General features: G+C 45.3%; 3 protein-coding genes across 13 annotated transcripts in view; 2 read left to right on the top strand and 1 right to left on the bottom strand.

Annotated features, from left to right (window-relative positions):
- LOC310695811 (interleukin-36 receptor antagonist protein-like) overlaps positions 1 to 975 on the bottom strand; it is a 92,995-nt gene extending 92,020 nt beyond the window's left edge. For both annotated transcript variants that reach the window (XR_014520236.1, XM_083480790.1), the window contains exon 1: positions 932 to 975. The gene's annotated coding sequence lies outside the window, so the exon portion shown is untranslated. The remainder of the gene's footprint in view (positions 1 to 931) is intronic.
- LOC310695809 (interleukin-36 receptor antagonist protein-like) overlaps positions 1 to 9,218 on the top strand; it is a 40,345-nt gene extending 31,127 nt beyond the window's left edge. Inside the window, exons 1-6 of one of the 9 annotated variants that reach the window (XM_083480781.1) lie at positions 3,986 to 4,033; positions 4,455 to 4,497; positions 5,370 to 5,526; positions 7,157 to 7,285; positions 7,503 to 7,633; positions 8,569 to 9,218. In XM_083480781.1, the coding sequence (XP_083336907.1) occupies positions 5,430 to 5,526; positions 7,157 to 7,285; positions 7,503 to 7,633; positions 8,569 to 8,787 (576 nt within the window). In that variant the 5' untranslated portion in view covers positions 3,986 to 4,033; positions 4,455 to 4,497; positions 5,370 to 5,429 and the 3' untranslated portion in view covers positions 8,788 to 9,218. Of the gene's footprint in view, positions 1 to 3,948; positions 4,035 to 4,454; positions 4,498 to 4,581; positions 4,622 to 4,835; positions 5,082 to 5,369; positions 5,527 to 7,156; positions 7,286 to 7,502; positions 7,634 to 8,568 lie in introns of those variants that run through there. The other 8 variants (XM_083480782.1, XM_083480783.1, XM_083480787.1 and 5 more) reach the window with 8 other exon arrangements.
- A 5,303-nt stretch (positions 9,219 to 14,521) lies between these two features.
- On the top strand, positions 14,522 to 25,490 carry LOC310695812 (interleukin-36 receptor antagonist protein-like). 2 transcript variants are annotated; one of them, XM_083480791.1, is made up of 5 exons: positions 14,522 to 14,568; positions 21,503 to 21,659; positions 23,250 to 23,366; positions 23,583 to 23,713; positions 24,508 to 25,490. In XM_083480791.1, the coding sequence occupies exons 2-5, from the start codon at positions 21,563 to 21,565 to the stop codon at positions 24,727 to 24,729; spliced, it is 567 nt and encodes a 188-aa protein (XP_083336917.1). In that variant the 5' UTR covers positions 14,522 to 14,568; positions 21,503 to 21,562; the 3' UTR covers positions 24,730 to 25,490. The 2 variants fall into 2 exon arrangements, with proteins under 2 accessions (XP_083336917.1, XP_083336918.1); XM_083480792.1 differs by having other exon boundaries at positions 14,531 to 14,568; positions 21,506 to 21,659.
- The last annotated feature ends 579 nt before the right edge of the window (positions 25,491 to 26,069 follow it).

Below are 26,069 nucleotides of genomic sequence, written 5' to 3'. Positions count from 1 at the left end.
ACTCACAGCCAATATAAATTAGCCAGGGTGAGGCGGGGCTGATTACGCAACCAATGTCCAGGAATAAGAATACAGCAACAGAGACTCAGACGATATGCCACTGGTATGAACTGATGCAATATAGCAGATCACTAAATCAGATCTTCCACCTTCTTGAAATTTAAAACAGATACACAGGCTTCCAGTTTCTATCGGGATAGAGGCTCTGGAGGTGAATTTTTAATCCTTTCCCTTGTGCTGAATCAAGCTTAACCCACATTCTCCAAACATTTGTATTACCCTCTTTAAGGGGAGAAGGAATGAAGGACAGACCTGCTAGGCTGGCCTGGACTAGGGAGGCGGTATATTTCTTTAAAAACACATATCCTGCACAAAAGAACATTACAAAAGAAACAAACGTCTCTGCCTTTGTATTACAAGAAATCCTCAAAATAGCTTACAATAAATTCATTTTTAAAAATTGCAACCAAAGTAAAACGAGAATAAAGCAAACAGCAGTCCAGAATGCTTAGAAAGGAAAAACAAAAAGTACACCTGAATTAGTATTGTTAATTACAATTAATTGACATTAAAATCAAGGAAATGTGTCTCCCTCAGCTTCACTGCCCCCAACCACCAAAAGACTATAATGATAGGTGGGGGAAATGGGTCTGAGGAAAGGCAAAACAGAGATTTCCTGCCTCTGGGATAATTTGGCATTTGAAGCAGACTTTAGCATAGTCTTCCCTAATCTGCGGTCCTCCACATGTTGTGGACCACAGCTCCCACAGTCTCAGCCAGGATACCCAATGATCATGGATAATGGAAACTGTAACACAACAATATCTGGAAGGCAAGTAGCTGGGAAAGGCTATGATCTCAACTAGTTGCCTTCCAGATATTGCTGGATATCTGGATAGAAGGTTCAGAGAAATAATTGAGGAGATGCTACCTGTCCTGGTGTGAGGAAGTCCTGTGCCTTGCTATGAATTGTCTTCTCAGATTTACACAGCATCTTATAGCTTAGTCAGACCAGTGGGTGTGGTTTATATGCTCTATGGCACCTTATATGGCACAAACACATATCCAAGTCTTGCAGCAGCAGCCAGCTGTTCCGGGAAGCTACAAATGTTGTGATAGTTCAAAAGCTGAGAGCTCCTCCCAACATCCTTTTTATTCTGCATTGGTGATCATTTATGCTCATGATGGTACTGAGGTGGTCACATGCAACCCCAGTTTCAATACTCTTTGAGACTAGCAATAGAGGAGGAATTTGATTCAGTGTTCATATAAACCTGAATCTTATCAAATTTGCACATTCCAAACAATATGCGAACTGAAACAAAGCTATCCTACGTTTGTGCTTCTCCAGATTTCGCAATGCAGTTCTTCATCCAATCAAACCATGTTTATGAAATTGCATATATTACAGGAAAGTGTCGGAATAATGGACACATTAGTAAAATGGCCTTGGGGAGCCTTTTTTCACCTACTTCATACTGTTGGGAGTTTTGTGTCGGAGTGGCATTTTTGGTTGGTTTTACTGGCTTTTAGACTGAGCATGTAAGGAAAAAGGATGCATACCTGAGGTATTAATGGGTTAAGGGGTTTATGGGGTGTTATGGGGAGGGGCAGTACCAGCGGTGGTAGACCCATGGTGCTCCTTTTGGGATAGTTTGTCCACCTTTGGTCCCCACTCCATTCAGCTGTCACCTGTAACTCCTAGAAGCTGTCAGCATGCAACAGCAACCACACGCGGGGAACAGTTTCGACTAGCCAGTTAAACCAGGTGAGGGTAACTGATAGACCTCAAACCCACAGTGAGTGCATGTGAAGACAGACTCTGGCAGATGAGACCAATAGTGGGTCTATGTGCTGCATGTGCTGTAAGAGAAATAAGGGGCAGTTGGCACTCCTCAGTCTGGGAAGGTAGCCCATCTAGGAGAAGGAAAACACTGATCCTAAACGTACACACCCTTGCAAATTATTTTTGGGAGAGGAAAAGCCTAAGGAGGTTTGACGGTGCCTTGTACGCCTCCTTCTGGCCACTCCTGCAGCCAAGCTGGTTCTAAATGTACTACTCTGTTTCCCTTTGGGTCACATCTGTGAGGCCAAGAGAGGGGTCTTGTCATCTGGGCAGCCCAGGACGTCCATACACATCCTGGGGAGGTCACTTCTGTGCTGCTAACACTGACTTTAGCCCCAGAGACAAACTCCATTGTTTCTCGAAACAGATGAATGCCACAATTGGGTTTAGGGCACCCTTAGGTTACCCAACACCAGTTTAGGTTTGGCGGCTCCCTTAGGGGGCCCCTTAGACTTGGCACACACACCAGGCAGAACACCAAATCATCTGTGCCATGCGGCACTTGTCAAATTCACTTACCCAAGAAGGAATAACTCCTTCCAATCATTTGCTGGCCACAGGATGAGCCTGTAAACATTCCCAAGAGTGGAGGGAGTTGATTCCTCCTGCCTTAGGAAACTACCCTGCCTGGACTCCAGAAGTTGTAATGCTCTAACTCCCCTCAGCCCCAGACAGTATGGCGAGTGCTTCAGTCAGATTTAATGCGGCGTGACAGGTTCCCTCACACAGCGTGCAGGGGTCAAGGGGGTGCCTCCCCTCCTCCTTCCCAAAGCCTAGTAAGTTCTGGGATTTTGGAAGTAAGCATGAGGGCTTTGACAGGATCCTATTGTCCTCCTAGGTATAGGGACCCCTGACAGTTAAGTCCAGTTGCAGACAACTCTGGGGTTGCGGCGCTCATCTCGCCAAGGGAGCCAGCGTTTGTTCGCAGACAGCTTCTAGGTCATGTGGCCAGCATGACTAAGCCACTTCTAGCGAACCAGAGCAGTGCACAGAAACGCCGTTTACCTTCCTGACGGAGCGGTACCTATTTATCTACTTGCACTTTGCGCTTTCAAACTGCTAGGTTGGCAGGAGCTGGGAGCTCACCCCGTCGCAGGGATTCAAACCGGCAACCTTCTGATCGGCAAGTCCTAGGCTCTGTGGTTTAAGCCACAGCGCCACCCACGTCCTTTGTTGTCCTCCTACCTTCATCCTAAAGCCTCATTTGAACTTGCCCAACTTTGGGAAGGAGGTAGGATGGATCTAGGTCTCACGCCTCCTCCCCAAAGCCTGGTGCCTCCCTTACCCAGCTTTGTGCTGGAAGAGGGTTAAATTCTGAAGGTCTGTCCCTGCACCAGGATGATGGGAGTTGTGTTCAACATCTAGAGGGCCACAGGTTCCCCACCCCTATTCTTAAAAGATAGTTGCATCCACCTGCTTCAGCAGGATGGGAAAAGGCTCCCCAAGGCCAATGAGAGACTCTTCCAAATATTCATTCTCTCTCTCACACACACAGCCCAAGCAAGCAACTGGCCAAAGGTCCACACTGCATAGGGAAGGAGGGAACTGCAAAAGAGGAGTGTGGGCAGAAATTCAGTTTTCTACATTTTGCATTTTAAAAAAAATCTTCATGAAGATTCACCAGTATTTTACTGCAAATTTATCCCACTAAACACATTTTCTATGCAGTTATGACTAGTATACACATGTTTGTGATCAATTTCCCCCAATATATTATATGCAATTCCACAAACATTATTTGATTGGATGGAGAACTGCATTGCGAAATCTGGAGAACCACAAACATAGGATAGCTTTGTTTCAGTTCACATATTGTTTGGAATGTGCAAATTTGATAAGATTCAGCTTTATATGAGCACTGAATCAAATTCCTCCTCTATCGCTAGTCTCAAAGAGTATTGAAACTGGGGTTGCATGTGACCACCTCAGTACCATCATGAGCATAAATGATCACCAATGCAGAATAAAAAGGATGTTGGGAGCAGCCCTCAGTTTTGAACTATCACAGCATTTGTAGCTTCCCGGAACAGCTGGCTGCAGCTGCAAGACTTGGATTAGTGTTTGTGCCATATAAGGTGCCATCGAGCATATAAACCACACCCACTGGTCTGACTAAGCTAAAAGATGCTGTGTAAATCTGAGAAGACAATTAGTGGCAAGGCACAGGACTTCCTCACACCAGGACAGGTAGCATCTCCTCAATTATTTCTCTGAACCTTCTATCCAGATATCCAGCAATATCTGGAAGGCAGCTAGTTGAGATCATAGCCTTTCCCAACTAGTTTCCTTCCAGATATTGTTGTGTTACAGCTTCCATCATCCATGATCATTGGGTATCCTGGTTGAGACTGATGGGAGCTGTGGTCCACAACATGTGGAGGACCTCAGATTAGGGAAGACTATGCAAAATTGTCTGCTTCAAATGCCAAATTATCTCAGAGGCAGGAAATCTCTGTTTAGCCTTTCCTCAGACCCATTTCCCCCACCTATCATTATAATCATTTGGTGGGCAGTGAAGCTGAGGGAGACACATTTCCTTGATTTTAATGTCAATTAATTGTAATTAACAATACTAATTCAGGTGTACTTTTTGTTTCCCCTTTCTAAGCATTCTGGACTGCTGTTTACTTTATTCTCGTTTTACTTTGGCTGTAAATGGCATCGCTATTTTTTAAAATGAATTTATTGTAAGCTATTTTGAGAATTTTTTGTAATCTGTAGTTCTTTTGTGCGGGAAGAAATACACCACCTCCCCAGCCCAGCCCAGCCCAGCAGGTCTGTAGCAAGGAAAACAAATTGATGCCCTTCATTCCTTCTCCCCTTAAAGAGGGTAATACAAATGTTTGGAGACGGAGGGTTAAGCTTGATTGAGCACAAGGGAAAGGATTAAAAATTCACCTCCAGAGCCTCTATCCTGATAGAAACTGGAAACCTATGTATCTGTTTTAAATTTCAAAAAGGTGGAAGATCTGATTTAGTGATCTGCTATACTGCATCAATTCATACCAGTGGCATATCGTCTGATTGTCTGTTGCTGTATTCTTACTCCTGGACATTGGTTGCGTAATTAGCCTTGCTTCACCATGCCTAATTTGTATTGGCTGTGAGTCCTGGAAGACTTCCTTCCTGCCTTGCAAGCCTGTTCCACCTGGCCTAGGAGGGTGGGGCCAGGACGGACTCCAACTACAAAAGCTGAAGCTGCTGAATGACCTTTTCCTGGGGTATTGTTTAGGCAGTGGGTTGTTGCTATTTTTGATACTGATTTTTTGATTGATACTGGTATTTTATTTTACATCTTATTATGATTTATGTGGAACTTGTTCAGTTTATGTTGTAATTATGTAGTTTTTCAATGTTGTTAGCCGCCTTGAGCATGGTATGAACTATGTAAAGGTGGCTTACAAATAAAGTTATATATATATATGTATCTATGTTGATCCGGGGATATTGTGCAGAAGGGCAATCAATGGAACTTTGGATTTTTGCAGCCTCTCCTCTAACATTTTACATCCCTTTCTTTTAGTAGCTACAACTGCAGAAGAGTGAGCTTGTAGCCTGAATCTCAACCAATCCTTGGGAAGCAATGGAGAAAGTAGACACAGAGACTTTAAGGGAGAAGCCCCACAAGATGACTGCGGACCAGAAAATGAGAGATTTATTCCATCACTTTCCTAAGCCAGGTGAAATCAATGCTTTGCTTTTATATTTCCTGCCCAAGAGAACCTCTGAAAACCTGCTGTGAGCCTTAAATTAAATTAGAATTTCCATTATCCATATAGACTCACAGAGGCATAACATCCTGGGGGGGCATGGAGGCTGTGTCTCCTGGGGGCACAATTTTGAGGGGGCGCAAACCAAGCACCCCTATGCAGATGCTGGCTTCTGTGAGGATTCCTGTCCAGGCACGTCCTGGTGGGCCCTGCCCTCAGCTCCTCATCCTTCCCTGACTGCTGCAGGGGTGTCTGGGCCCCAGAGTCTGACCTGGCATTGCCACTACATCCCAGACCCTCTCTCTGAATGGCAGCCCAACCAACACAGTGCTCACCCCCTTGCTTGCTCAGTATGGTAAGTTGCACGGATTGAGAGAGGCAGGCAAGGGGCAACCCGAGCACAGCCTGGCACTCCTCTCCAAGGGCATCAGGGGGATTCACCTGCCAAGGGCCACAATTTGCTACCTGGCTTCCACCCAACGTGGTCAGGCAGGCATTGCAGTGCGGCATCAACAGCGAGGGCTGGCTTTCTGTCGCAGGCTCCCTTCATTTTCCGCATCCCAGGCCCTAGTGTGCGTGCATCCACCTGGCTCCCACCTGCCCCGGAAGCCAGCAAACCATGCTACGTCACCATATGCATGTACACCTGCTGAGTGAAATGACATTCCCCATGGGGATACTTTCCATGTTGGTGGTTTAACATAAAAGCAAGGAGGACTTGTTCCCAAAAAATCTAGCCGTGTTAGTCTGTTTCAGCAAAGAACGAGTGGTACCTGTTGGACGATTTTCCTAACAATATAAGCTTCCATGAACTACAGCCCATTTCACCAGATGCATGAAGTATTATCCTGAATTATTGGGTAATTTTGGGGGGTGGGATGGGAGTGGAAAACCATTAGGACTGTTTTTTTAAAGTACATATTTCATGGATGATATTTTGTGCAAATATACTTGCAGATAACCAAATAGATATACGGCTTCATTAGCTAACCTGATTCAGTCATTCGTATGTGCATACATCCATGCTCTGTGCTGTAGGTTATTTTGCTTATGCCTTTCTCCCATTGTACAGGAGGGCAAGAACATGGTCAGAATCAAAACTCCTCTAAAAAGCAGGGGTCTTTAGTCAAAAGGAAACTGATACACACATCAGTAGAGGGAGTCGATGGATTTCACCTGGAGAAACCAGTCAAACCAGTGTCCTTGGGTTTCAGCCAGGTTGGATCCCATTGGATTAAAGCTGAAAACAGCCAGTCAATAGTGCTTGCAACTAGGCTGTCTCTTTGGCAATATATAAACCTGTATTCTTAGTACCAGATGAAAAAAGATACACTAGGAACACATTTAATGACTTGCATGCGCAATATCTTAAGGATAGAGGAAGTCCTAGACTCACATCAGAAACTCCACAATGTTGTCACCGTGGAAAATGTGTTGTGCCAACCATGGCTATTACCACTTCATGCAAAAGGGGGAGAAAAGAATTGCAGCTCCAACACAGAAGAAAAAAGTTACGTCTGAAAAGTTGTTTGTTCCTTATTTAGAATATTCCATTTTTTCTTCTGTATTGATAAATTTTTGTTACTTCTTTTTATCACAGATCATTCCAAGTTTCCACCCATAAGCCTAGATAGGCCATGGCTCTACATGATTTGGGATATTAACCAGAAGTTCCTGTTCCTAAAGAACAACATGCTGGTAGCAGCCCCCAAAGATGGCAACTCACCCGGTAACAATGGTTATGATCCCTTGACATCTCTCTGCTGCGACCTACACTGTTACCGATTGAACACTTGTGCAAATTCTGGGACTGGGTAACCAGGTGTCAGAAAGTGTCTGATACAGCAGCACTGTCTTCAAGTAGGGTCAGAAATGGTGCTCCATAACTTTTCCATGGTCACACCCCACTCTTATCACACTGATCTTTGCCTGTTTTTTGCTTCCAGATTACTTGTTGGCTGTGACCCCCAACAGAGAGATGGATGGAAACAAATTCCCCATCTTTTTGGGCACCCAAGATGGAGCACAAACCCTCTCCTGTGGTGAATCTGGTGGTCAACCTCAGCTGACCTTAGAGGTGGGTTTCACTTCTGGTTCAAAGCCACATTCGATTGTTTCAAATTTCTTCTGCTTGTTTAGATGCATCCACCATGACAAAGACTTTAGATATTCTCTGCTGTTTGCTCATTCTTTTTTTCCTTAATCACTGCCTTCCATTCTTCTCTCTGTTATCCTTCTGTGCTTCTTCCCTCTCCTTTGTCTTCCTAGCCTGTCTACTGGGAGAGGCAAAGATCTACTGAGGTTTTTACGGGTTGCTTCTGTCCTTTTAGTGAAAGCAAGCATTTCCTGATTGTAGGTTCTGCACTAGGTTCTTCATTAGTTATAAATTTCTCCTTAATTATCCAGCTTCTGTTTCTATTTCCTGTTTTGTTTTTTAAATTCAGGAGTGAAACAATTCCTGTTTTGGTATATAAGCAAAGATTCAAACTTATGAAAGGCAGACAGGAACTGAAGCTTAAGAACCAGTGGTGGGTCAGATCTTGTTGGACTTTAACTCCCATCAGCCCCATCCAGGATAGCCAAAGGTCAGAGATGATAGGAATTGTAGTCCAACAACCTCTAGAGGGCCACAGGTCCTCCCATACTTTGAATGAAAGGCTTATCTCATGGCTGAATGCTTGGTGTAATAATAATAATAATAATAATAATAATAATAATAATAATAATAATAATAATAATTTATCACTTATACCCCTCCCATCTGGCTGGGCTTCCCCAGCTACTCTGGGCAGCTTACAACAGGAGATTAAAAATTCATGGTGTATTCATGACATAATCCAGATTTTAACTTGGGGCTTCCAGTAAACCTTAAATTTGTATATGCTTTGGTTACAATCATTGGGATTTAACCCCAAGTCTCACTTTCTCCCAGGCAACGGATGGCATTCATTTGTTATGTAGCACAAGCTTTCTTTCTACTAAACCTTTTGTATGCTTTTTTATCTAAAATAGGGTAAAGCCATTATGGATCTCTACAACGATGGCAAGGAACACAAGAACTTCACTTTCTTTTGTAAAAGTGGCAGCAGCACAGAGACTGGCAGCTTTGAATCTGCAGCATTCCCCGGTTGGTTCCTAAGCACGTTGACTGAGCCAAACCAGCCGATTCGTTTGAGTCATCAAGGAGGTGCTGAGATCACTCAGTTTTATTTTGATAAAGTAAAAAATTAGAACTTCTGAAAGAGGAGGGAGGTTTTAATGCCAATGTATGTATATCCTAATCAAGTAACAAAATGCCTTTCAGTTCTAACAGGTTCAGAACTTCCAGTATTCACTCAAGCTACAAAAACAGAAGGAAATTGCCTCTATCAAGAGTAGGGATGGCTGGATAGGTCAATTTTGGTTGCTCTCAGTTTCTCGTTTTTCCAGTCTTGTTCAGTTCTCCTCATTTCCATATTAGTTTGCATTTTGTTTTAAAAAGAGTACTTGTGTTTAATCCTGTATTTTATTCAGATGTTTTATCCTATGCTTGTTTCTTTGTCCTTATCTGCTCCAACATTTATCAGTTTAAAAAATCCTAACTGCTATTTTATTTATCTGTTTGTTTATTTTTTTATCCTGGTCTGTGACCGTGGTAAAGTTCATTCATTTTGTTTTAAAAAGAGTCCTCAGGAATATTCATCAGCATTCTGGTGCCAATTTCTCATTAACGTTCACATTTCTGCATGCAATTGTACCTAGAGTCCTAGTGTCCTCCCTAGTCAAGTTGCATGGGAACACTTCCAATCTGTCACCTCTGAAGATGTGGACAGGCTGCTTGGATGAGTGAAACCAACCATCTGTCTCCTTGATTCTTGCCCATCCTGGCTCATAAAAGCGAGCCAGTCAGGGCTGGGCGATGGGCTCCGTGGGGTGATGAATGCTTCCCTCTGTGTGGGAGCCTTCCCAGACCCACTGAAAGAGGCAGTTATTAAACTGCTTCTTAAAAAACCATCTTTGGACTAATATGGCCAACAACCCCCCTGTCTCAAATCTTCCATTCTTGGGCAAAGTGATTGAGCGGATGGTTACTGAACAATTCCAGGCACGCCTGGAGGATGTAGACCATTTGGATCCCTTCCAATCAGGGTTCAGGCCTCATCATGGACTGAAAGTGCCTTGATCTTGCTGGTTGATGATCTCCGGTGGGTTAGGGACAAAGGTGAAAGCTATTTCCTAGTTCTGCTGGATCTCTCAGTGGCCTTTGATACCATCGACCATGGCATCATTCTGAACCGTCTAGAACCGTGGTTCCCAACATGGGGCACAGGCCCCACAGGGGGGAATTTGATTTTTAAGGGGAGCAATTCGAGAATGAGTTATTAACAATGACTTTTTGCATTTCTTATGGTTCTAGAAGCTTCATATACAGTTATCTAAACATAAAAAACACTGGGTGCATTCAGGGGGAAGTAGCGCTTCAAGAGCGCTCAGTCAACAGTTGTGGAACTTCCCCCTGAATGTGACCACTCCATAGCTGCTAAGTTGGAGCGGTCGCCATTTTTCGGAGCAGTGTTTTGGACCTCTACCTGCTCTGAGCACTGGTGATCGGTGGGAATTCAGATACCTCAGGAAATTCGCGATTTATCAATGAGGGAAAGTAGGACACTTTCTTGTGGGTCCCATGCTTTATATCTGAGGCAAATATAATAATAACTGCTATAGAACTCTAAATACAAATAGTAAGTATGAAATAAACTTCGATCACAATTCCATGATAGTTAATGCTACCATTTAACTTCACTAAAAACTGTGTTTCCAGGGCTTTTTGTTAGCAATTCAATGGCACGTTTGGTATTCTTTTGTCGTAAAGAGACATAGGCAGTGAAGCTAGGTCCAAAACTTCAGCTTGTGGGTTTTCTGACATTACGGTCGACGTCATTTGTTCAATATAAAAGGAGTGATGGCATGGCTTTGTGATGAGACAGCAACTAAACACAGTGGTACCTTGAGTTAAGAACTTAATTCGTTCTGGAGGTCTGTTCTTAACCTGAAACTGTTCTTAATCTGAAGCACCACTTTAGCTAATGGGGCCTCCCGCTGCCGCTGCGCGATTTCTGTTCTCATCCTGAAGCAAAGTTCTTAACCTGAGCTACTATTTCTGGGTTAGCGGAGTCTGTAACCTGAAGCGTATGTAACCTGAAGCATATGTAACCTGAAGCGTATGCAACCCAAGGTACCACTGTACCCAAATTCAAGCGACTTTGCAAGAAAACGGTTGTTACCGTTCCTATCTTCATATTTAGCTGAATGCGGCTTTAGAGTTGTAAATGATTTGCTATTGAAGAAAAGAAATCAATTGGATATCACTAAATGAGGAGACTTGAGACTGAAGCTGACTAAATTGGTGCCTAATATAAAATCTCTCTGCAGCAGGCATGAAGCACAAGTATCTCACTAACTTTAGTCTACTTATCTTGAGACGAGCTCAGATTGTATTTTGAATTTGCTAGGTACCTTTATTTTATTGTATAGTAATTAAAATGATCAAAGTATTACAGGAAAAGCTTCCATTAAAAATAATTTATATTTATGCATCTCAGTTCTCTATTATGTTTTGAAACATTCTTTGCTATTTTTTCATATCACTTTATATTATTATTATTTTTGTAACAACTTCTTAGTGATTTCTTCCTCAGTCCTTCAACTGTCCTTTCGTTCTTTTATTTTTCTCTTTCATGGATGTCATGTTCTTTGGAAGCTTGTTTAGACCACGTTAATGGCCTTTTAGGCTTCCTCCACATGAATAGGAGCTCACTTTTTGAATAATAAGAATGATATGTCACGGGGGGAGCATCAGGATTTTAGAGATGCTTAGGTGGGGCATGGTCAATAAAAGGTTGGGAACCACTGGTCTAGAGGAGCTGGAAACAGGGGGCACTGTCATACAGTGGTTCCGCTCCTTTATCCTGGACTGTGTTCAGAAAGTGGTGTTAGGGGATGAGTGTGGGTGCCTTGGGGTTCCGTCCTCTCCCCCATGCTTTTCAACATTAAAAAGCCACTGGGAGAGATCATCAGGGGGTTTGGGCTGGGTATTCATCAGTATGCAGATGATACTCAGCTCTACCTCTCTTTTAAATTGGAACCAGTGAAGGCGGTGAAGGTCCTTTATGAGTGCTTTGAGGCGGTTGGAGGATGGATGGTGGCTAACAGATTGAGGTTGAATCCTGACAAGACAGAAGTACTGTTTTTTTGGGGAGACAGGGGTCAGGCAGGTATGGAGGACTCCCTGGTCCTGAATGGCATAACTGTGCCCCTGAAGGACCAGGTGTGCAGTCTGGGAGTCATTTTGGACTCACAGCTGTCCATGGAGGTGCAGGTCAATTCTGTGTCCAGGGCAGCTGTCTACCAGTTCTATCTGGTACGCAGGCTGAGACCCTACCTGCCTGCAGACTGTCTCGCCAGAGTGGTACATGCTCTGGTTATCTCCCGCTTAGACTACTGCAATACACTCTACATGGGGCTACCTTTGAAGGTGACCCGGAAGCTACAACTAATCCAGAATGCGGCAGCTAGACTGGTGACTGGGAGTGGCCGCCAAGACCATATAACACCAGTCCTGAAAGACCTACAATGGCTCCTGGTATGTTTCCAAGAACAATTCAAAGTGCTGGTGCTGAACTTTAAAGCCCTAAACAGCCTCAGCCCAGTATACCTGAAGGAGCGTCTCCACCCCATCATTCAGCCTGGACACTGAGGTCCAGGTTCGGGGCCCTTCACCATGAGAAGTGAAGTTACAGAGAACCAGGCAGAGGGCCTTCTCGGTAGTGGTGCCTGCCCTGTGAAACACCCTCCCATCAGATGTCAAGGAAATAAACAACTACCTGACTTTTAGAGGACTTCTGAAGGCACCCCTGTATCAGGAATTTTTTAATGTCTAATGTTTTGCCATTTTTTAATGTGCTGTAAGCCACCTAGAGTGGCTGGAGAAACCCGACCAGATGGATGGCGTATAAATAATAAAAATATTGTTATTGTTATTGTTATTGATATTAATTTACCTCAGTTCCCTTACAGCTGCTGTTTGTCTTTTTAATTGTTCTCCAGCCAAGGTTGCTTCAGTCTCTCCATCACCCACCCAAACACATTCCTTCTGACATTCCCAGCACACACGACCTTCTTCTTTCTCCTTCTTCTTTCTCACCCACTCCATACCTCCTCCATTCTTGCCACAGGCACTGTGTTTCCCACGTTCTGTCACTCGTCTTTCATCTCCAGTCACTCAGTGTTGCTCACTCTGCCCTTGCTTGCTTTCTCTCTCTCTCTCTCTGCTTCCCACGATAACCTCGCAGGCTTGGTGTGCTCTGGGACACATTTCAATGCATATGGCGGCAGTGCTTTCATCTGTGTCTGACTCAAGCACCTGTGGCTCCATTGTCCTTCCCCACTTGCCCTATTTCTGTCCCACCCACCTTTGGTGCATATGGACAGGTACAAAAGCTTTAGCACTAACAGAACAAGCTTAAGAAACCTCAATAGGTATATGTCATGGACACAACAGCCCAAAACTGGGAAGGGCAGTCTGAGCTAGAAAGCAGGCAGGCAGAAGGAGAACAAAGAGACTGGCAGATTTCTCAGACAACTAGAGACAGTGGGCGAATGCCTCCCCTCTCTGAAGCTGGCAGGAATGCGCCTTATCAACAGAGTGAAGGCGGGCTGGATGAGAACTAGCTCTCTGAGGAATCTCAGCCTCTCATGGCACAAGGGAGGGGGAGAATTTCCTCACCGGAACAGGAGGTAGTTGAACCCGTCAGTCCTAGAACTAGGCCAGTGGAAAGGGTCCAAGACAGATGAAGAACCAATAAATGTAAGGGGATAAGTTCAGGATATTCCGCAGGAGCCAGAAGTACTCTTCAGAAGACTCAACTTGATCATGCTATATGGACACTCGGAGAGAGCAGTCAGAGGCTAATTGCTTGTATGCAATAAATCTTCTGTAAATTACCTCTTGTGTGCCATTTTCTCAAGCCGGCAACCGGCCAGCTTCTGACAGAATACATGAAGATCAGGGGCGCCAACTCTAGGGGCCACGAGCACCCACCAAATCTAGGGAGTGTTTCCTGCCTGCAGCTGTGTGGGGAGAGAAGCTCAACAACTTTGGGCCATCTCCTCTCATTTTCTTGAAACTGAGTTCCCCAAAATAGGGGGGGGGGGGCTTATACATGGGGGCGTCTTATAGATGAAAAATACAGTAGTTTCTGGAGCCTAGTGCTGGTTTTGACCTATAAAGCTTTAAAAGGCTCAGGACTACAATATTTCATTCGTGTGTGTGTGTGTGTGTGTGTGTGTGTGTGTGTTTCCCGAATTTTAATAAATTGATCTAAATTATTTAAATTTAATACAATTTTTCAATAATAATAATAAGGTTTCCCGCTCCTGTTACAAACATGTCCAATGCTTCCTGATGTTGCCACTTCTTCTTTAATCACATTCTCATCCTTCTATTAGTTTCTGTAGATTTTTACTAATGTGTCCATTATACTGCACACTTTCCTATAATATATGCAATTCCACAAACATTATTTGATTGGATGGAGAACTGCATTGTGAAATCTGCAGAACTGCAAATTTAAGATAGCTTTGTTTCAGTTCACATATTGTTTGGAATGTGCAAATTTGATAAGATTCAGCTTTATATGAACACTGAATCAAATTTCTCCTCTATTGCTAGTCTCAAAGAGTATTGAAACTGGGGTTGCATGTGACCACCTCAGTACCATCATGAGCATAAATGATCACCAATGCAGAATAAAAAGGATGTTGGGAGGAGCTCTCAGCTTTTGAACTATCACAGCATTTGTAGCTTCCTGGAACAGCTGGCTGCTGCTGCAAGACTTGGATTAGTGTTTGTGCCATATAAGGTGTCACAGAGCATATAAACCACACCCACTGGTCTGACTAAGCTATAAGATGCTGTGTAAATCTGAGAAGACAATTCATAGCAAGGCACAGGACTTCCTCACACCAGGACAGGTAGCATCTCCTCAATTATTTCTCTGAACCTTCTATCCAGATATCCAGCAATATCTGGAAGGCAGCTAGTTGAGATCATAGCCTTTCCCAGCTACTTGCCTTCCAGATATTGTTGTATTACAGCTTCCATTATCCAGGATCATTGGGTACCCTGGTTGAGACTGATGGGAGCTGTGGTTCACAACATGTGGAGGACCGCAGATTAGGGAAGACTATGCTAAATTGTCTGCTTCAAATGCCAAATTATCTCAGAGGCAGGAAATCTCTGTTTTGCCTTTCCTCAGACCCATTCCCCCCATCTATCATTATAGTCATTTGGTGGGCAGTGAAGCTGAGGGAGACATCTTTCCTTGATTTTAATGTCAATTAATTGTAATTAACAATACTAATTCAGGTGTCCTTTTTGTTTCTCCTTTCTAAACATTCTGAACTTCTGTTTACTTTATTCTCATTTTACTTTGGCTGTAAGTGGCATTGCTATTTTTAAAAATGAATTTATTGTAAGCTATTTTGAGATATTTTTGTATTCTGTAATGTTCTTTTGTGCAGGATATATGTTTTTAGAAGAAATATATCACCTCCCCAGCCCAGCAGGTCTGTACCAAGGGGAAAAATTGATGCCCTTCATTCCCTCTCCCCTTAAAGAGGGTACAAATGTTTGGAGACGGAGGGTTAAGCTTGATTGAGCACAAGGGAAAGGATTAAAAATTCACCTCCAGAGCCTCTATCCTGATAGAAACTGGAAGCCTGTGTATCTGTTTTAAATTTCAAGAAGGTGGAAGCTCTGATTTAGTGATCTGCTATACTGCATCAATTCATACCAGTGGCATATCGTCTGATTGTCTGTTGCTGTATTCTTACTCCTGGACATTGGTTGCGTAATTAGCCTTGCTTTACCATGCCTAATTTATATTGGCTGTGAGTCCTGGAAGACTTGCTTCCTGCCTTGCAAGCCTGTTCCACCTGGCCTGGGAGGGTGGGGCCAGGACGGATTCCAACTACAAAAGCTGATGTAGTGGTTGGGAGTTACTCGTGCGTAATCCTGCTCCGTTTGAGCATCGGATTGCCTGGTTAAACCCTCCGGACTACGCAGCCCATATTTGCGTGGCTGCCCTTAGTCACTTGTAGAATCTGACTGTGGGCGTTTCTTAAAGCGTTGCCAACATAAGAGTTGTTTGACGCCCAATCGTTTCCGCCTCTCACTGCGCGGGAGTCTCCTGCGCAGGGTGGGCAGCGGGGTGCTTGGGCTCTCCTCGCTAACTTCCAAGGAAGAGTCCTGGAGCCCCTGCACCTCCCTGTCCCGTTGCTCTCCTGTATCCCTGGTGTTACACTCATTCTCTTCCCCTTCTTCCCGGTTAAGTCTCCCTCTAGCGCTTGGACCTTCCCCTGCAGAATCAGAGACCCTCTCCTTCTCCCGTGCCTCTGATGGCAGTTCCCTGACATCCACCTCCCTCCCAGGGCCCCCTTCACTCCCCCTCCGACCCGGGTGCTCTATTGCGGCCTCCTCTCTGGTCGGTGAGCCAAGGAAACCCCTGAAAGAGCTCTCCTCCTCATCTGTGGGTGTGAACACCTCTTCCCACCTGCTAAGGTTCCCACCCAAGGAATGACTCTCCCAATCCGATTCTTCTTCAGATTCTGAAAACCCTTCGAAACTCTCTTCCTCCTCTGTGGTGCCGAACTGTTCTTCCCAGAATCGCTCTTAGGGCTTGGGTTTATCTGGGAACCGTCGGTGGAACACTTCCACCATATGCTCGTCGCCCACTGCCTCTGCTGGCACCCACGTGTTTTCCGACCAGGGCTCTCCTTCCCACGCCACCATGTACTGCACCTGCCGCCCTCGCCACCTTGAATCCACTATCTCTGCGGCCGAGCTCTGGTGTTCCCTCTCTTCTACCTGTGGTTGTGGCAAGACTTCTACCTCCCGCCCCTCGAATTCCCGCCCCTCTCTGTGTGGTGAGAGCAAGGACCTGTGGAACACGGGATGTATTTTCATGTTGTTGGGCAACCTGAGCTTGAACGCCACTGGGTTAATCTGTTGTATAACTTCAAACGGGCCCAGTCTTCTGGGCTGCAACTTCTTGCACCGTCCCTTAAAGGGTAACCCTTGAGTGGACAACCACACGCGATCCCCCACCCTAATGGTTTCCCCTTCCCTCCGGTGTTTATCCGCTTGTTTCTTGTAACTGGCTTTAGCCATTTCTAGGTCCATCTTGAGCTGTTGATGTAACGCTTCCATTTCTTCCACAAACTGTTCAGCTGCAGGCACACTCCAGCTCTGTTCCTCATTGCCCGGGAATGCCCTGGGATGACACCCATAATTGGCCAAGAATGGGCTCATACCGGTGGACACATGTTCAGCATTATTGTATGCAAATTCTGCTAGCGCTAGTTTCTCTACCCAATCATTCTGCCTTTCGCTAACGTAGCAGCGTAAGTATTGCTGGAGTACACTGTTTGCCCTTTCCGCCTGCCCATTGGTTTCTGGGTGTCTCGCTGTCGAGAAGCTGACCTCGACTTGCAGTAGGCTCATGAGCTTCCTCCAGAACCGGGAAGTAAATTGTTTTCCGTGGTCAGATAAAACCCTCAAGGGGGCGCCATGCAGCCTAAAAATGTGTTCTACAAACAACCGTGCCATTTCTTCTGCTGTCACCGCATGGGAGCAGGCGATAAAGTGGCACATTTTGGATAGCAAGTCGACTACTAACATCACTGCTGTTTTTCCCCTCGATTTGGGCAAATCCGTCATGAAATCAATTGACACCACCTCCCAGGGTTTGTTTGGCGTGGGTAAGGGTTCCAGCAAACCTGCTGGCATTGTGCGTTCCCCTTTGGCCCTCTGGCAACGGTCACACCCTCTTACATATTCCCGTACATCTTCCCTCACCCGTGGCCACCAAAATTGTCGGGTCACCAGCATCATGGTTTTGTGTTGCCCAAAATGCCCCACTGTAGGGGTGTCATGTAGTTGTTTGAGTACCCTTCTTCTTAGAGCCTCCCCAGGTACATACATCGCCCCCCTATAGTACAACACCCCTTCCTTCTCTTCAAACCCCTCTGGTGCTCCGCTCCCCTCTTGGAGTTCCCTGATTTTGGTCCGGGCGAATTCATTGTCCCTAGTGAGTCCTGCCAGTTCTCTCGTGCCCACTAGAGTACCCCCACACACCCATCGGTCCTCAGGTATGACATGGCGGGTCTCCGGCGGCCCTTCTCCTTCAAAGTACTCTGGTTTCCACGAGAGAGCGTCTGCTCTCACGTTTTGCTCGCCGGGCACATACTGGATTTCGAAAGAAAACTTGGAAAACTCCTGCGCCCAGCGAATCTGTCTCTGGTTGAGCACCCGTGCTGTCCGCCAATATTCCAAGTTCTTGTGATCTGTGCAGACCTGGATCTTATGCTGCGCCCCTATCAGCAAATGGCGCCACCGACGAAAGGCGGCGTAAATTGCTAGCAGTTCTCGGTCGTACACGGTGTAGTTTTGTTCCGACTTGCTCAGCTTCCTCGAGAAAAAGGCTCATGGTTTCCATTCTTGCTGGTTCAGTCCTGGCTGCAACAGAACCGCCCCTATGGCTCTGTCTGACGCGTCCGTCTCCACCCTCATTGGTTTCTCCAAATCCACATGTAGTAATTGTTCCTCCGACGCGAATGCCTTCTTCAATCTTTCAAAGGATTGCTGGGCTTCCTCCGTCCACACAAACTTTCTTTTACTACTGAGACAGTCCGTGATTGGGGCCGTCAAGTGTGCGAAGTTCTTGATGAACTTCCTGTAGAAATTGCCAAAACCTAGGAACCTCTGCACATCCTTTCGTGTCTTTGGGGTCTTCCACTCCAATACTGCTTGCACCTTGCTTGGGTCCATCGCTAAGCCTTTGTCAGATAACATGTACCCCAGGAACTCCACCTCTCGGGCATGAAACTGACATTTCTCTAGCTTGACCCACAACTGGTGTTTCTGCAAACGTTGTAGCACTTCCCTGACATCTCTCACATGTTGCTCCTCATTTTCTGAATAAATCAAGACGTCGTCCAGGAATGCTACACAGTTCTTGTAAAGCAGAGACCCCAACACGTGGTGCATGAACGCTTGAAAACAGGCGGAGCCTGACTGTAATCCGAAAGGCATAACAAGATATTCAAAAGCCCCCAGGGGTGTGAACATGGTGGTCTTCCATTCATCCCCCTCTCTCATCCGGATTAAGTTGTAAGCCCCCCTCAGATCTAGCTTGGTGAAAATCTTTCCCTTCCTCACTCTCGTCAGAATGTCATCAATTCTGGGCATTGGGAAAGTCACAGGTTCTGACACCAAATTTACCCCCCTAAAGTCCACGACCAGCCTCGGTTTATCAGTGTCCTTTTTGTCCACAAAGAATACTGGACTGCCCCCCACTGCCTTTGACTCTCTTATAAACCCTCTCTTTAGGTTCTTGTCGATAAAGTCCCGTAACTCCTTCATCTCTCTGTCTGACATGGCATACAGCTTACCCACCGGCAGCTGTGCCCCAGGGAGCAAATTGATCTGGCAATCGAACGGCCTGTGGGGTGGCAGTCTATCTGCCTCCTTTTCACTAAAAACCTCCTTCAGATCAGCATATTGTGGTGGCACCTTCCCTTTACCCTCCATTCAGTGCTTGCCACTCTGGCTATGCTCATCCTTGGCGTTTCCCCTCCTAGGCAGTGCTGCAGGCAGTTGTCAGACCCAAAGCTGACAGTCCTCTGATGCCACGCCACCACCGGATCATGTTGCACTAACCAGCTCATCCCTAATATTATTGGGGGACCCGCTAATGAGGCAACGTGGAAGGCGATTGTCTCTGAGTGCCTAGACACTCTCATTCTCATCGGTGGGGTCTGGTGCGTAACTTCCCCCCCAACCAGTTCCCTCCCATCAATGGTGGTGACTTGCAGAGGTGCATCCAGAGGTAGCAGGTGAAGCTGATGCTCTAAGGCAAAGTCCCTGCTAAAAAAATTGCATGAGCTTCCTGAGTCCAGCATACCTTGAACCTTCACTGGGTGCCCATTTGGGAGTTCAAGCACCACCTCAATGGCAATTGCTGCTCTAGGAGAATCTGGTTTGGGCACATTTATTGGTTGTGGGCTCGGCTGCTGTGCCTGCTGATTGGCAGCCAAGCGTTTCCGTTTCCCTGCTCCGGAGCTTGGGGATCCTCCTCCTCGCCGCCCACGGCCCCTACCATTCCTTGCCAGGCCTTTCTTTGTGGGCAGACTCTGGCAAAATGTCCTGGCTTTTGGCAAAGGAAACATTTCTTGGTCGTTTTTACATCCTTTCCCTCCTTTTTTCGACTCTCGCTGGCGTTTGAAACTTCCTGGGTGCGCGCACCGCCTATTTCCATTGGCTCCGCCGGCAGGGAAGGCTGCCTAGGCATCCTAGGAATGCGGTAGTCATGACAACGCTGCTCTCTCCCTTCCCGCCTCTCCTGAGCCCGCGCTTCCTGTCTTACTCCAATCGCAAGGGCTGCCTTGGTCAGCTGGTCCATAGACTGCGGGCGGGGTGCATGCGAAAGCTCATCTTTGACCGTTGGTGACAACCCCTCCTCAAAAAGCATTTGTATGGGTTCCAAGTCCAGTTGCCACCCCAGACGATGAACAATCATGGCAAAACATGACCAATAGTCTCTAACCGACCCTTCTCCCTGCTTACAGCTTAGCAGTTCCCGTTTGGTCACACTCTGTTGCACATCGCTACTGAACATAGTGTCCATCGCCTGAAAGAATTTCGATAGATCCTCCATGGCGTCATTCTGCGTCGCCATGAGCGGTCGAATCCACTCTCTCGCCCCGTCCTGCAAGTGCCCCACAATATAAGCAACTCTGGCTGCGTCATTTTCAAAATCATTTTACTGCAGCTTCAAGGCATATTCTATTTCTGTTCTAAACGCCCCATACTCTTGAGGCTTTTCCCCAAACTTGTGCACCAGTCCCGGTACCTTCCTCGCTATGGGGGTGGGTTTCCCCTGAGCATCCAGCGACCGTCGTTCTTCCAGCCTCGCCGTCAGGATGGCTATGTGCTCTTCCAAATCGCGGTTTCTCTCCTCCAGCGATTGGCCTCCAGCCGCCCCTCCCGTGGCTCCTGCTCCTCCGGTCTTACTCATGATGCCCCCTTCTGCTTGTTGCGCACGAGCAACTTTCAGGGACAGTCAGATTGCTGTAGTGGTTGGGAGTTACGCGTGCGTAATCCTGCTCCGTTTGAGCATCGGATTGCCTGGTTAAACCCTCCGGACTATGCAGCCCATATTTGCGTGGCTGCCCTTAGTCACTCGTAGAATCTGACTGTGGGCGTTTCTTAAAGCGTTGCCAACATAAGAGTTGTTTGACGCCCAATCGTTTCCGCCTCTCACTGCGCGGGAGTCTCCTGCGCAGGGTGGGCAGCGGGGTGCTTGGGCTCTCCTCGCTAACTTCCAAGGAAGAGTCCTGGAGCCCCTGCACCTCCCTGTCCCGTTGCTCTCCTGTATCCCTGGTGTTACACTCATTCTCTTCCCCTTCTTCCCGGTTAAGTCTCCCTCTAGCGCTTGGACCTTCCCCTGCAGAATCAGAGACCCTCTCCTTCTCCTGTGCCTCTGATGGCAGTTCCCTGACATCCGAGGCTGCTGAATGACCTTTTCCTGGGGTATTGTTTAGGCAGTGGGTTGTTGCTATTTTTGACACTGATTTTTTGATTGATACTGATATTTTATTTTAGATCTTAGTATCATTTATGTGGAACTTGTTCGGTTTGGTTGTTATGTTGTAATTATGTAGTTTTTCAATGTTGTTAGCCGCCTTGAGCATGGTATGAACTATGCAAAGGTGGCTTACAAATAAAGTTATATATATATATATGTATGTATCTATGTTGATCCTGGGATATTGTGCAGAAGGGCAATCAATGGAACTTTGGATTTTTGCAGCCTCTCCTCTAACATTTTACATCCCTCTCTTTTAGTAGCTACAACTGCAGAAGAGTGAGCTTGTAGCCTGAATCTCAACCAATCCTTGGGAAGCAATGGAGAAAGTAGACACAGAGACTTTAAGGGAGAAGCCCCACAAGATGACTGTGGACCAGAAAATGAGAGATTTATTCCATCACTTTCCTAAGCCAGGTGAAATCAATGCTTTGCTTTTATATTTCCTGCCCAAGAGAAGTTCTGAAAACCTGCAGTGATCCTTAAATTAAATTAGAATTTCCATTATCCATATAAGCTCACAGGGGCATAACATCCTGGGGGGGGGCATGGAGGCCGTGTCCCCTGGGGGCACAATTTTGAGGGGGCACAAACCAAGCACCCCTATGCAGGTGCTGGCTTCTGTGAGGATTCCTGTCCAGGCACGTCCTGGTGGGCCCTGTCCTCAGCTCCTCATCCTTCCCTGCCTGCTGCAGTGCTATCTGGGCCCCAGAGTCTGACCTGGCATTGGCACTACATCCAAGACCCTCTCTCTGATGGGCAGCCCAACCAACGCAGTGCTCACTCACTCCTCGCTCAGTATGCTCTCCCAATGGTGAGTGGGCATGGATGGAGGGAAGCAAACAAGGGGCAACCCAAACACACCCTGGCACTCCTCTCCTAGGGCATCAGGGGGATTTACCTGCCAAGGGCCACAATTTGCTAGCTGGGTTGCACCCTGCGTGGCAGGCAGGCATTGCAGTGCGGCATCAACAGTGAAGGCTGGCCTTGTGTGGCAGGCTCCCTTCATCTTCTGCATCCTATCCCCGTGTGCACGTGAATCCACCTGGCTCCCACCTGCCCCAGAAGCCAGCAAACCATGCTACGTCACCGTATGCATGTACACCTGCTGAGTGAAATGACATTCCCCATGGGGATATTTTCCATGTTGGTGGTTTAACATAAAAACAAGGAGGACTTGTTCCCCAAAATCTAGCCGTGTTAGTCTGTTTCAGCAAAGAACTACAGCTCATTTTACCAGATGCATGAAGTGTTATTCTGAAATATTGGGTTATAGAATTGGGAGGGGGAGGAGGGTCGTAAATTTTTTAAAATTACATATTTCATGGACGATATTGTGTGCAAATATACTTGCAGATAACCAAATAAATATCCTGTTTCATTAGCTAACCTCATTCATTCATTCATTCATTCATTCATTCATTCATTCGTACATGCATGCATGCTCTGTGCCCTTAGTTATTTTGCTTATGCCTTTCTCCCATTGTACAGGAGGGCAAGAACATGGTCAGAATCAAAACTCCTCTAAAAAGCAGGGGTCTTTAGTCAAAAGGAAACTGATACACACATCAGTAGAGGAAGTTGATGGATTTCACCTGGAGAAACCAGTCAAACTAGTGTCCTTGGGTTTCAGCCAGGTTGGATTCCATTGGATTAAAGCTGAAAACAGCCAGACAACTAGGCTGTCTCTTTGGCAATATATAAACCTGTATTCTTAGTACCAGATGAAAAAAGATACACTAGGAACACATTTAATGACTTGCATGCGCAATATCTTAAGGATAGAGGAAGTCCTAGACTCACATCAGAAACTCCACAATGTTGCCACCATGGAAAATGTGTTGTGCCAACCATGGCTATCACCACTTCACACAAAAGGGGGAGAAAAGAATTGCAGCTCCAACACAGAAGAAAAAAGATATGTCTGAAAAGTTGCTTGTTCCTTCTTTAGAATATTCCATTTTTTCTTGTGTGTTGATAAATTTGTGTTACTTCTTTTCATCACAGATCCTTCCCATCGGTTAGGGAGCCCATGGCTCTACAGGATATGGGATATCAACCAGAAGTTCCTGTTCCTGAAGAACAACATGCTGGTAGCAGCCCCCAAAGATGGCAACTCACCCGGTAACAATGGTTATGATCCCTTCACATCTCACAGCTGCGACCTACACTGTTACTGATTGAACACTTGTGCAAATTCTGGGACTGGGTAACCAGGTTTCAGGAAGTGTTTGATACAGCAGCACTGTCTTCAAGTAGGGTCAGAAATGGTGCTCCTTAACTTTCCATGGTCACACCCCACTCTTATCACACTGATCTTTGCCTGTTTCTTGGTTCCAGATTACTTGGTGGCTGTGACCCCCAACAGTGAGATGGATAGAAACAAATTCCCCATCTTTTTGGGCACCCAAGATGGAGCACAAACCCTCTCCTGTGGTGAATCTGGTGGTCAACCTCAGCTGACCCTGAAGGTGGGTTTCACTTCTGGTTCAAAATCACATTTTATTGTTTCAAATTTCTTCTGCTTGTTCTGTTGCATCCACCATGACAAAGACTTTAGATATTCTCTGCTGTTTTCTCATTCTTTTTTTCTTAATCACTGCCTTCCATTCTTCTCTCTGTTATCCTTCTATGCTTCTTCCCTCTCCTTTGTCTTCCTAGCCTGTCTACTGGGAGAGGCAAAGATCTACTGAGTTTTTTTAGGGCTGCTTCTGTCCTTTTAGTGAAAGCAAACATTTCCTGATTGTAGGTTCTGCACTCTTCTCCATTAGTTATGAATTTCTCCTTAATTATTCAGCTTCTGGTTCTATTTCCTGTTTTGTTTTTTCAAATTCAGTAGTGAAACCTTCCTGTTTTGGTATATAAACAAAGATTCAAACTTATGAAAGGCAGACAGGAATTGAAGCTGAAGAACCAGTGGTGGTTCAGATCTTGTTGGACTTTAACTCCCATCGGCCCCATCCAGGACAGCCAATGGTCAGAGATGATAGGAATTGTAGTCCAACAACGTCTAGAGGGCCACAGGACCTCCCATCCTTTGAATGAAAGGCTTATCTCATGGCTGAATGCTTGGTGTATTCATGACACAATCCAGATTTTAACTTGAGGCTTCCAGTAAACTTTGAATTTGTATATGCTTTGGTTACAATCACTGGGATTTAGCCCCAACTCTCGCTTTCTCCCAGGCAACGGAGGGCATTCATTTGTGATGTAGCACAAGCTTTCTTTCTACTAAACCTTTTGTATGCTTTTTTATCTTAAATAGGGTAAAGGCATTATGGATCTCTACAACGATGGCAAGGAACACAAGAACTTCACTTTCTTTTGTAAAAGTGGCAGCAGCACAGAGACTGGCAGCTTTGAATCTGCAGCATTCCCCGGTTGGTTCCTAAGCACGTTGACTGAGCCAAACCAGCCGATTCGTTTGAGTCATCAAGGAGGTGCTGAGATCACTCAGTTTTATTTTGATAAAGTAAAAGGTGATTAGAACCTCTGAAAGAGGAGGGAGGTTTTTATGCCAATGTATGTATATCCTAATCAAGTAACAAAATGCCTTTCAGTTCTAACATGTTCAGAACTTCCAGTATTCACTTAAGCTACAAAAACACAAGGAAATTGCCTCTATCAAGAGTAGGGATGGCTGGATAGGTCAATTTTGGTTGCTTTCGGTTTCTCATTTTTCCAGTCTTGTTCAGTTCTCCTCATTTCCATATTAGTTTGCATTTTGTTTTAAAAAGAGTCCTTGTGTTTAATCTTGTATTTTATTCAGATGTTTTATCCTAAGCTTGTTTCTTTGTCCTTATCTGCTCCAACATTTATCAGTTAAAATATCCTAACTGCTATTTTATTTATCTGTTAGTTTGTTTTTTTATCCTGGTCTGTGACCGTAATAAAGTTCATTCATTTTGTTTTAAAAAGAGTCCTCAGGAATATTCATCAGCATTCTGGTGCCAATTTCTCATTAACGTTCACATTTCTGCATGCAATTGTACCTAGAGTCCTAGAGTCCTGTCTAGTCAAGTTGCATGGGATCACTTCCAATCTGTCACCTCTGAAGATGTGGACAGGCTGCTTGGACGAGTGAAACCAACCACCTGTCTCCTTGATCCTTGCCCATCCTGGCTCATAAAAGCGAACCAGGAAGGGCTGGGCGATGGGCTCCGTGGGGTGGTGAATGCTTCCCTCTGTGCGGAAGCCTTCCCAGACTCACTGAAAGAGGCAGTTATTAAACCGCTTCTTTAAAAATCATCTTTGTTGTTGTTTTTTAAATATATTTTTATTGCAAGTTTCAAACAAAGAAAAAACACTAAACATATACAATACCTTCACCAAAAAGTAACAAACAAAGAAGACCATGAGTAAACAGAAACATAAACATAGAATAAAGAAAATCATAACTGTTCATAACACCTTTTTTCATAACCAATTGGACTTCCTCACATCTCCCTTCCCTGCGTTCTCGATAGAAAAATTAAAAACAGCAATTTCTTACCTTATTTCAATTCTTATTTTGTACTTCTCTGATATTATGTCTCTGAACTTCAAAAATATTTTTTGTCAAATACTTATCAACTTAATTTAAACATAGTATTACTTCAAGTTTTAACCTTTTCTTAAACATCACTTAGTCTCCTATATCTTTCAACTAGATTGCTGGTACCATGTTATTTTCAATTGTGCAGTTTTTTTTAGCATTCATAGAGTTTGTACTGTTTTTGTAAATAGTCCTTAAATTTTTTCCAGTCCTCTTCTGTTGTCTTTTCTCCCAATTCTCGGATTCTGCCAGTCATTTCAGCCAACTCCATATAGTCCATCAGTTGTGTCTGC

The sequence above is a fragment of the Podarcis liolepis genome (assembly GCF_965112155.1).
Source record: "Podarcis liolepis genome assembly, chromosome: 16".
NCBI classification, from domain to species: domain Eukaryota; kingdom Metazoa; phylum Chordata; class Lepidosauria; order Squamata; family Lacertidae; genus Podarcis; species Podarcis liolepis.
Note: the sequence above shows the minus strand (reverse complement) of the source record. Positions and strands in the feature narration are given on the sequence as shown.